The 11,951-nt window shown below is 45.6% G+C and overlaps 1 protein-coding gene across 2 annotated transcripts; it reads right to left on the reverse strand.

The window, feature by feature from the left end:
• Positions 1-2,788: 2,788 nt before the first annotated feature.
• LOC125509115 (RNI-like superfamily protein) lies at positions 2,789-11,364 on the reverse strand. 2 transcript variants are annotated; one of them, XM_048674009.2, is made up of 3 exons: positions 11,095-11,364; positions 4,059-4,426; positions 2,789-3,670 (listed from the first exon to the last, which is right to left on the reverse strand). In XM_048674009.2, exons 2-3 carry the CDS (start codon positions 4,412-4,414, stop codon positions 3,061-3,063), a joined length of 966 nt encoding a protein of 321 aa, XP_048529966.1. In that variant the 5' UTR covers positions 4,415-4,426; positions 11,095-11,364; the 3' UTR covers positions 2,789-3,060. The 2 variants fall into 2 exon arrangements, with proteins under 2 accessions (XP_048529966.1, XP_087375985.1); XM_087519859.1 differs by lacking the exon at positions 11,095-11,364 and adding an exon at positions 7,785-8,067.
• Positions 11,365-11,951: the final 587 nt, after the last annotated feature.

Consider the following 11,951-nt stretch of genomic DNA (forward strand, 5'->3'; position numbering starts at 1 on the left):
GGGTTATGACTGGTACCAGTTTATGACTGTCTGCCTTAACTCCTGCCGGATTATCATCTGACTTGACTCCTGCCGGTTTATCATCTGACTTACCACCTGACTTAACTGTCAGCCGGTTTATCAACCTGGCGGTTTACCGTATGGGTTAACTGTCTGTCTTAACTGTCAGCCGGTTTACTAAGTCCCAACCGGGTTATAACTCCGGCCGGATCATACCGCAGGGTATATCCCCGACACCATTTGTGAGGATCATTACAATTTCATTTAAAGGTTCCTCAAACCAATCTGAAATCAAAGAAAATCTAGCTAAAGTTGCAAGCTCATGAGCTACTTTATTTGCTTCTGTGTTACAGTGTTCGAATCTAGTAGCAACGAAGTCACAGGCACAATGAAAACAATCATCGAAAATTGCCGCCGCCGCACCCGCCGACTGTCCTCCATCCTTCATGATATCAATCACCTCCAGGTTGTTCGAGTTAATAATAAGGCGATTAGATCCCGCCCTTTTCCCAATGTTATACTAAATTTAAGAGCTGAGACTTCCGTCATCAACACATATGCACAATCGTCAATCTTCGCGTTCCCTCCCGCGATAAACCTACCTTTTCGTCTCTCAAAACCGCCCCTATCGTGCCCCTAAGCAGGTCGTGGTCAGAAGAAGCGTCAATGTTAAGTTTCACAAAACCCCTAGGGGGACATGACCAACCCCCCTTTTTCATAGAAGCCTTGGGGGATGATGCATTTACGAAGTTTGACGTAAGGGCTAGAATCCCCATTAAAATCTGAAGTGCATTCTAAGTTGTTTCCTTGTGCACTAACTTCTGTCTTTCCCACCATAGATATCATGCTGAGACAACAATCATTTCACGCACATTATGATAACCCATTATCCTTAATTCTTGATCTGGTAGAAGTAGTAGGTACTCCAACACCACCTCTCCAGCAAGGTCAACCTTGCAAGCTTTATCAATGATATCATCCATCCCCATGTCCAAACCTTCTTTGCTCTACTGCAAAGGAAAAGCATGTACTTTGTATCTTTGGAAACCTCAGAGCAAGTAGGACAAATGAGCGTGACCTTCATATGTCTATTAGCGAGCGTAACCCGGCATGGAAGTGTTCCATGTAACATACGCCATATAATTTTTTTGACTTTTGCCGGACATGATAACTTCCATACCTTACTCCAAATAGGATTAATTGTGGTTCGCACCATCCCATTAGAATGTCATAGTTTACTTCCATAGTCCCACTCCACAAAATAAGCAGACCAAACCGAGAATATACCATTTTTCGTATAACTCCAAGCACTGAAATCTGGCATATCATGTTGCGAGATTGGAATTGAGAGAATCCGTTGAACATCAATGGGACACATTGTCTGTGTAATCAGGTCTTCATCCAAAGTATTCGAAGCAGGATCAATCAGATCACCCACCTCAGTTAAGTAGTTAACAGTTCTCCCCCCTTAGGCGCCACAACTTTTCTAGTGGCACAATTTGGGATCCAGGCATCTTCCCAAATATTGATATTTTGTCCATTCCCTACGCGCCAAATATAGCCATGTTTTAGAGAATTTATGCCAGCCATAATACTTTGCTAGGTAAAAGAAGAGCCTTTCTTTTGCTTAGAATTTAACAAATCGCCATCAGGATAGTACTTAACCCTTAGAATTGTAGCACACAAAGAATGAGGATTATCCAGAAGGTGCCATGCCTATTTGGCGAGCAGTACCAAGTTGAAACAAGGAATATCACGAAATCCCACTCCTCTTTGGTTTTTAGATACGCACATTTTCCATCAGGCCATCCAGTGCATCCTCCTCTGGTTCTCCTCGTCTTCCCACCAGAAGTGCGATATCACGTCAATGATGCCTTTGCAATTTTTTTCAGGAATTTTAAAAACCAACATTGCATAGGTGGGTATGACTTGGATCACAGCCTTAAGCAGGATCTCCTTTCCCCTGACGGATAGTAATTTTTCCTTCCAAACACTAATTTTCTTGATAATTCATTCAATCAGAAATTGAAACAAGTCTGTTTTATTTACACCACATTTGCTGGCAAGCCCAGATATTTATCAATCAGAAAAATGGTGCATACTTGTTGTTTATTGATTGATAGCACAACTTAGTTCTTAAATAGCACCCTCCATTTCTTTTTTCGCGTTTCAGTGTAAGATAGTATCACAGGAGCGTTCAACATCTCCACTGCGTTCAAGTGTAAGATAGTATTCTCTGTTCATAATGCAGTGCATACAGATTTTTTTAAAAGTTAAATCTTACAAACTTTGATCAAATTCATCAGAACATGTAGTTTCATATTTTATATATTTGGTATTGTAGATAAGAATAATTTTCTTTACAAAGTTTTACTTCTCAAAAAAAAAAAAAACTATACGCATGACATTATGAAATAGTTAAGTATATCACACTAATGTTAACACCTTCACTCCCCGCAAAGAAAATGTTGACACCTTCACCGACGTAGCCTCAGACAAGCAGGTAGGAAGATCACGACATGCTACATGACAGCAGAAATATACTTCCTCTTTCCTAAAATAAGTGTCTCAACCTTAGTACAACTTTGTACTAAAGTTAGTACAAAATTGAGACACTTATTTTGGAACGGAGAGAGTGCTCAAACAACAAACAAATTGGAAGAAAATTCTTTTGGAAGAATAAAGGCACCGAAAGAAGTACCAGCTTGTAGATAGCCAACCTGGGTTATTTCCATCACAGCCCACCTGGGCCTGGAAATAGCCTAACCAGTGCATGAAAGAAACACGATGAATCCAAGTCCAATGCAAACATCACTTCAAAGCATATGTTTCTGAGTTTTACATTCTGAACACCACAGATATGCAACAACACCTTCAAACAAGACAGACTATTCATCCATTTACAACATAAGCTATCCACACCACCATGCATGCACATTATTATTGCCATTATTTCTCTAGGGTTACAGCTTACCGATGCTTTGCTATGATTTACGAATGACTGGCTCGTCATCAGCAAGCTTCTAAAATGAGGAGGCAGGTTTATTTCCCGATTAGCATCTAATCCACCGATGTCAGCATCTCACACTGTGCACCAAACAGCCTCCCATAATCTTTCAGATCAAGCGATCTCACCTCATCCCGTCGCCAAAACCAGTCCTCATACCTATACCACCGCAAGATACCTTCATCCAGCATCATTCGCTGGCATGCGACGCATTGTCTGCTTTGGCAGTGGTGGAACTCCCGCAGCCGGGAAGCTCTCTCGAGAGCTTTGTTATCTAGCTCATGAATCACTTGCCTACGCCCATTCGTCGCCATCTCAAACAGCAGGCAGTGGGAAATATTCAGAACCTCAAGATGCTCCAGCGAGTTCAGAACACATTGCAAGGCACCCATTGTCACCTTTGAGCAACGAAGGCTCAAGACTTTCAGCTTTGGAAGGTATGTGGTAACTGCTGAAGCAAATAGGAGATCAAATGAACCCATGATCTTGAGCTCTTTAAAGTTCTTGCAGTTATTGGCTAACCCCTCCATGATATATGGAGGATGACCAATGGTAGGCATAGTCAAGGACTCCAGCTCTTCCCACCTTTCAATAGCTTGGCATATTCCCGCCCTTGAGATGCGGTTCCATGCTGGCATAACCAATCGTTTTAGATGAGGAGATCTGTTAAACAAGGAGTACACAACTATTTACTGTTAGCGTTCCTCAATTTACAATGACACGCCATAAAACTTGAGCATCAAGAGCATTGTCAAGATATGATCAATGATATAAAACCATCCATTCAACTTAAAAAACATTCCTTGGACCTGTTATAGATTCAATGGCTACACAGATATTCTTCAAAACTGGCAGTGCAAGCCATGAAGATTAAAGGCAATAATATTTTAACCCCTCACCAATTTAATGTCTTAAGGTTGCTTTAATTACAAAGCTCATTGGGCACACGAGCTTCGTAATTAAAGCAACCTTTGTGAGATGTAATGCAGATTTAATATAGCGGACTACAGAAACAAAACATAAATAAAACTACGTAGCAAAGACTAGTTACCTTTGTGAGATGTAATGCAGGTGTTCATCTTTCATGTACAGATTGTAATGGAATATCATACAATTAACATTTCCACGGCTAATTGCCATTGCCACCCGTAGTATTTTTGCAAGCCTCTTGTCAGACCTGTCATCAACCCAAATATATGGAGATGCTCTTGTTTGAATGAAGTTGGATTTTAGAAGCCCAAAGTCAAGAGTGCCCCATATAAGTGGATCTGAACAGGCCAAACGCCATAAGCGGCAAACTTGAGATACTGGTGATAGCTCAACCAAGTTTAGCTCCTTAAATATCTTCACGAGAACATCAGTATCCATCTCCTCCCATCTTTTTCCCATCCATTTGCTCTCCCCCATTATTATCAAATCCTGAAAATCAACAAAAACACATCAATTGGTGAAAAGATCTGGCCAGGCTTCTGTCATGTACATGGCACTAATAAAAGCTTGTGCCCAAATATGAGTATCCATGAACACATATGAATGAGTACAGTCGTGATAAAATGAAACAAGTTAGTTCACAAAACGAACAGGAAATTGGCTCAATTACCACATATTCTATTTCTAGGTTCAGTGCAATAACTAGTGAGAAGAAGTATGGTGATCCTCGACATGCAAACAAATATGGTAAGCACTAGGTACAACATGAGCCAATTGTTTTATATTTTATTCGATCACAATGTAGCTCAAGTGTTGAATCCCTTCTAAATCTACGGTATTACAGTTTCTAAAACGATGATAATACAAACAAAAAAGGCGTACCTACAGGCGTGTGTGAGGTTTGAGACTCCGAGTACATTAATTTTTAGTTCTTTATTTATGGATTTTTTTTTCAAACCCGAGGGTCTGGTGGGTTCTAGATGAGTAGGGGAGATTGGGTGGAGTGGGGAGAACTCTTCCAAACCGGAGAGGACTAGTGAGTTCTAGATGGATGAGGGAGATGCGGATGGCATGGGGAGTGAACTCTTCCAAACAGGAGGGGTCTGGTGGGCTCTAGATAGATGAGGGAGATGCGGATGCGTGGCGAGTGAACTCTTCCAAATAGGAGAGGTCTGGTGGGTTCTAGATAGATGAGGGAGATGCGATAGTGTGGGGAGTGAACTCTTCCAAACAGGACAGGTCTGGTGGGTTCTAGATAGATGAGAGAGATTGGGGTGGAGTGGGAAGTGAACTCACCACCACCACCACCACCACCACCACCTAATTTTTTTTAAGGTAGTACAGATTTCATCTGGTTGTATATTTTTTCCCAAGTTGCCAAATGCGGCCTAAGGATTATTGAGCTAAAACATAAAGTTAAACCAATCTGATCAAAGGATTAATTCTGAGATACTAAGGTGCTAACAACCACGATCAATTGTGTTACTTCCTGGAATGAGGCAACTTCAACCTTCTTCCCAAACTTAACACAGTTTGACTTACAATAAAACTTATGTGCCTCAGATTTTGGGAAGTTGGGAGTTCTTGAACTACTGTAGATTGCTTTTCCACCTTCCGCTTTTTTATTAGGCCTACTTTGTTTTCCTTAGCAGCCTGTTGTTTGTTTTTGGATAACACCATCGTTGATGGCTTTGGCTCTGTAATCTGCGCGCAGAGTTTGTGTGCTCCTTCTAATACAAAATAAATAAATAAAAAAATAGAAACAAATCAAACAGAGGCAGCAATGTACGCTCCAGCTAACTTCTAAACTAGGAAGGTAACTATAATAGTTTGTATCAGCTAGTTTTTCATTAATGACAGGAACAGGAATACTGCAGTTCATATGGAAACCTAAAGGTAATGTATGTTGAACCTAACAAAAAAAAGTAAAGTAACTCCACATTCTCTTTCAATGTCACCAACAAAATGTTGTGCTGTTTGTTACTAAGGTATGTACAGTTAGTGGAGCCATGACTTAGTAAGTATCAGAGCTTGACATGATATAAACAATTAAGGTATTCAGCTTATCGCTAGCCTTTTTCCACACCATACTAGCCAGTAAATATGAACCCAAAAGTAAATTCCAACCCATTCATCAAATGAGTTTAAACCAGCAGACTTTATTGTGCATTAGAACAAGTACATGCAGATTAGGAAGAATGGTACATGCAGATTAAGAAGAATGGTATATGCATACCATGCGTGCTTATGAAAGCTGAGTAACAAAGATAGATTTACAAAGAGAGAGTAGCCCACAAGAGATTTCAGCACTTTTAACAGGGGAAATGGGAAATGTGCTACTCCTGCAGCTAAACAACCACCTTAAGAACGTCCACCGAGTAACATTTTACGGTTGCAATAGCTGGAATTAAATAACAAAGCCGAAGGCACAAATTTATGGTAACAGTTGCAATAGCCTACTCAGAAATGTAGTGACTACCGAATAGGAAGGAAATACAACTATAAAACTCTATTTCATCCCCAACAGAGAAGAAATACAACCTAAAAATATCTTCGGAGAGGATAAGGGGTATTTGAAGAAGGCCAAATCTATCACATTCACCACTAATCCACTGATCCTGTAACTGGTACAGGCGCCACAAATGCAATTTTCACTGGGAATGATCCACAACACAAGGGATGAAAATGGAATGGAAACTTTCCGTATTTCCAAGGAAAAATGGAAACGGAGAGGAAATATGAAAACAGAAACGGAAATTTGCAAAATGGAAGTGGAAGTAGAATTTTTTATGCGGAAACGGAAACAAAAACGGAACGGTGTTTTCCAGTGGAATAGGCGTGGAAACGAAACTTCCCGTTTCCGTGAATATGGAATTTCCGTTTTTACCATAGACCTATGGCTGCTTTATAGTCCAACCACCAAACAATACACAATTAACAATGAATAGAATGGATCATTTGAGCCCAACTTCTACTACCACACATGTACTCAGCTTGACCATATACACAATGGTCCAGCACTACTACAATACCACACTAAGTTGCTAACATAATGATATTACTTTGTAGCCATGTTAACAATTCATTAAATTTGTTTGTATTTTGCGTGAATTTCTCTTTGATTCAAAGGTTTTTAAAGTTCCGGTCAACACCCACTTCTGTTTCCGTGTCTGCTTTGTATTCGCTCCGTGTCCGTTTCTGGTAGTATCTGTTTCCGTATTCATTTCCGGGGTTTCTGTATTCGTTTCCGCTTCTGCAAAAATATATGAAAACAAATATGATAGCACTCAGTTCCGTCCGTTTCCGCTCTGACAACACCATGTATACACCTGTTTAACATTCCCTCCCTGGACAAGGTAGCCGCCTAATTTATTTTCTTCAATCAACAGGGGCCGGCCCCGCTCCGGTTCCATTTTCCATAGAAGACGAAATCAGTGACACAGGTTCAGAGTTTTGCACAATTTACTGTAGAGTGGAAAAGGAAAAAACACAAGAACCTAAAAATAAACGAATAGATCGTGCTTTCTGACGAACACGCACAAAAGATTTCCAGCAGCGCGGCAACAAATGAGAGAAACCAGGCGATGTTTTTCTCACAAATCGCACGAGCACCAAACCAACACGCGAACCGACGTACAGGAGCATGAATCTCGAACGATTCCATGATTTCCATACTCCCAAGGAGCACAATCCATCAGCACCAACCAGCAATTCACGGCTAATCCAGCAACAGTGCAACGCGGAATTTCACGACGGGTTCGGCCCAATTCCCTGCAGTGTGGATTAGGGGGGGCGTGAAATCGATCGGGCCTAGGGAAGCCAAGAGGGAGAGAGAGAGGAGTATTACCCGAATGGATCTGGCAGGGGGAGGAGGAAGCCGGGGCGCGACCAGCGCGCCCCCGACCGTGGCTGGCTCAGGAGGAGATCGAGGCCAAACACTGTAGATCTGCGAGGTGCCGTTGTGTCGGGCATGGATCTCGCTCTCCCTCTCGGCCATCCTCAACCAGGTTGAAGAGAAAGAAGGGGGGAGCGGGCACGGGCGTATTGGTGGGCATTAAATACTGCGTCAGCCTGTGTTTTTGGATAATATCACCGCTGATGGCTTTGGCTCTCTAATCTGTGTGCAGCTTTTGTGTGCTCCTTCTAATACAACAAAAGAAAATCGAAGCAAATCAAACGGAGGCAGCAATGCATGCTATAGCTAACTTCTAAAGTAGGGAGGTAACTATAATAGTTTGTATTCAGCTAACTTTTCATAAAAGACAGGAATGAGAATACATAGTGCAGGTGCAGCTCATATGGAAACCGGAATGTAATGTAGGTTGAACCTAACAAAAGAGTAAAGTAATTCCCCATCCGCTTCAATTGCCGCCAATAAAATGTTGTGCTGTTTGTTACTAAGGTATGTACAGTTAGTGGAGCCGTGACTTAGTAAGTACCAGTGATTTGAGCATTTAAGGTATTCAACTTATCAGCTAGCCTGTTTCCACACCATACTAGCCAGTAAATATGAACCCAGAAGTAAACTCCAACCCATTCATCAAGGGTGTTTAAGGCAAACTCCAACACGACAACCCATTTCGTCCGCTTTGGTCCATTTGGGTCCACGAGGCCAAAAACCACGGCCCAACAAGCCGTCGCAAACCTAAATTCTGTTTGCTCGGTGTCCGTCTTAGACGCACTTTTGCCCCAAATTTGGGCCCAATTTGCGTCCACACGGACACGAGACAAACGTGCCGCGCATCCGGTCGGTGTCTGCCTCGGGCCCGCACGTGGGCCGACCAACCACCACCCACCGGTCCTATTAAATTCCACGCGTGCACTCGGGCCCGCACGTCAGACAACAAAACCAGTCCACACCCGTCCTTTTTAATGCTTTCCTCCCCGATCCTCTTCTTCCTCTTGCCCCCCACCCCATCCGCCCAACAACCCAGCCCTAGTCGCCGCCACCATGAGGTTTTGGAAGAATGACCACGAGGCCAGCAGCTCATCGGGGTGACGCCGCCCGGCCAACTTCACCATGGCGCTGCCGGGTGCTGAGCCATGGCCACGCTTTTGCCTATACATGCCGGTGCACCGCTGCCAGTACTTCTGGGAGCATCGCGTGTCAGGTGCCGTGGCCCGACGTGAACCTGCCGCACGGGTGGCACCTCAATCCCGATAGGGTTCCGATGCCGGTGGTGCCGACCTCAGACCACGCGCCGCCGTGCTCAACTCCTGTTCGACCTTTGCCGCGACCCAGCATACGCAGTGGATTCACCAAACTGGGACGCATGGTTCACCACCGAGCACGAGGAGCTACGCGGTTATCCTTCGATCATGCACCCAATGCACCATCCACGGGAGGAGGAGGAGAATGCCTACATTGTGGGCCCTCGAGGAGGCGCAGAAGAGGGCCATTGAGGAGTCCGAGCTCAACGAGCTCGCCAGGTGGCCTGGCCTTGCGCAGGCGCTGGCCAATTTGGCGGCCGGAATGCAAGCGAACGCGTCCCGACCGCCGCCAGCACCATCCACGCCTGAGCCTGCGCAAACGTGGTTGTGGCCGAGCATGGTGCCAGTGTACGTCTCATGCCCAGCCGTGTGGGTGGGCGCGGCCGACAAGGAGGCCGAGCGATAGGCGGCCGAGCGTGAGATGGAAGCTGGGCGACAGTGCTAGCAGCCTTCCAGCAGGCGTTACCATGGATGGAGGCTCCGGTCTACGTTGACCTAACCATGATCAAAGAGGGCGACGCCGATGCTACCTAGATCTACCGCCCACCACTGGCTGTTTTTATTTAATGTATTTTAGTTTTATTTAATGAAAACTAGACTTGCTACCTTTTCAATTTTTTAAAAATATTCAAAATCTGTCCTTCCGCGAATGCAAATGCGAAATGTGTCCGTCTGCGTTGGGCGCACCTACAGGCCAGCGCACAAAAAACAGACATTAGCGTCTGCCTAGCCGAAGCAAACGGACAAAAGGCAGACAAAATCCGCATCCGTTTGGGTCGCTGCGTTGGAGTTGGAGTTGGCCTAAACCAGCAGACTTTATTGTGCATTAGAACAAATACATTGAGATTAAGATGAAAAGGTACATACATACCATGCATACTTACGAATCCTATATATATAAGCAAAACAAAGATACATTAAAAAGAGAAAGCAGCCCACAAGAGATTTCAGCCCTTTTAACTAGAGAAATGGGAGCGCCATGAAGACTTTCCCTAAAAAAAAAGAAACTGGCGAAATGGGAAATGTGCAGCTAAACAACCACCTTAAGAAACCTCTGCTGAGTAACAATTTCCGGTTGCAATAGCTGGAACGAAATAACAAAGCTGAAAGCCCAAATTCATAGTTACAATTGCGATAGCCTACTCAGAATTGTAGTGGAATATGAAGGAAATGCAACTATATAACTCTAGTTCATCCACAATAGAGAAGAAATACAACCTAAAAATCCCTTGAGAGAGAAGGGGTATTTGAAGAAGGTCGAATCTTATCACATTCACCACTAATCCACTGATCCCGTAACTGGCAGAGGTGCCACAAATGCAATTTTCACTGGGGATGGTCCATCCTCCCCTTGACAAGGTAGCCGCCCAATTTTTTCTTCAATGGGGCTGGCCTCGCCCCCGTTCCATTTTCCATAGAAAACGAAACCAGTGACACACGGTTCGGAGTTTTGCCGCACAATTTACCATAGAGTGAAACGGGGGAAAACACAAGAACCTAACAATGAACGAATGGACTCGTGTTTCCCCACGGATACACACAAAGAGAATTTCAGCAGCGCAAGGACAAATGAGAGAAACTAGGCGATGTCCATCCCACGAACCGTACCAGCACCAAAACCGACACGCGAACCGACACAGACAGACAGGAGCATGAATCTCGAACAATTCCATCGTTCCCATACTCTATCTAGGAGCGCAATCCGTCAGCACCAACCGACCACCAGACCCGCGCGAACTCATGGGCGGCGGAGGAATCAACTGTATCCACACCAGTTGCGCGCGCGCAGACATCAGGCAATTCACGGCTAATCCCGCAACGGCGAGAGGCGGACGCGGAGTCCCGCGACGGGTTCGGCCCAATTCCCCGCGACGCGGGCTACGGGGGGCGCGAAATCGATCGGGCCTAGGGAAGGTAAGCCATGAGGGAGGGAGAGAAGTATTTACCCGAATGGATCTCCGGGGGGAGGGGGAGGAGGAAGCCGGGGCGCGACCGGCGCGGCCCCGACGGGCGCTGCCTCGAGAGGAGGAGATCGGGGCCGGGAGCTTGTCCGGCGGCGGCCACCGGCGGCGAGGAGCGGCGGAGGCTGGGTCGGGAACTGCGGGGCGTGGCGGTGTCGGGCATGGGTCTCGCTCTCCTTCTCGGCCTACTCAACCGGGGCGAAGAGAACGAAGCGGAGCGGGCGCGTGCGTATTGCTGGGCGTTAAGTACCGCGTCGGCCTGCCTCAGCCTGGCTGTGGTCGCTGCTGTGCAATTCCCGTGGAACGGAACGGAACGGTTCTGTGATTGTTAAGGCGACGTTAATTGCGTTCCAATGATGCTGGACGTATTGGCTTGATCAGATCGTAGCGCGTTCCCACTCGATCTTGTAATCTGACAGCAGAGCTGGGACGGGTGAGACTCTCCTCTGGACGTGGGAACCGAGCAGAGGGAAAAGGAGCCAGCCCTTTCAGCAGTCCAGCCGACGGTCTCGTCGCCAGCGGAGGCCGGTGGAGCGTGCGGCGAACGCGGCTTTTTCCGGACGCCGATCGCCCGGGCAAGTGGGGGACGAATATGCCTCGATGCCGCTGCCTTTTCTTTCTTCCACGCGGGCGGCCGGGGAGGCCGACAAGAGTCTCTCTCTCCCTTCCGTCCCCTCCCCTGCGGTGACCGCCTCAGCTGTCCCTCTCTCTGCGACGTCACCCTGCTGCCGTCTCTCCCTCCCGTCTACTTTTCCGAGATTGATAGATAGATTTTGCCTGCCGGTGGTAAGCTGTTTTTCCTCGCTTCTTTCTCTGCCAGGTATATCTGCTTTTGCGTGATG

The sequence above is a fragment of the Triticum urartu genome, chromosome 1A, assembly GCF_056163025.1.
Source record: "Triticum urartu cultivar PI428250 chromosome 1A, HENAU_Tu73, whole genome shotgun sequence".
Classification (NCBI taxonomy): Eukaryota; Viridiplantae; Streptophyta; class Magnoliopsida; order Poales; family Poaceae; genus Triticum; species Triticum urartu.

Coding starts and splice junctions, on each gene's coding strand:
- LOC125509115 (XM_087519859.1), bottom strand. CDS start 7,934: ATGGCCGAGAGGGAGAGCGAGATCCATGCCCGACACAACGGCACCTCG. Junction 4,427..7,784: donor CCCCTGCCAGATCCATTCGG/GTAATACTCCTC, acceptor GTTGATTTTCAG/GATTTGATAATAATGGGGGA. Junction 3,671..4,058: donor CTGCATTACATCTCACAAAG/GTAACTAGTCTT, acceptor CTTGTTTAACAG/ATCTCCTCATCTAAAACGAT.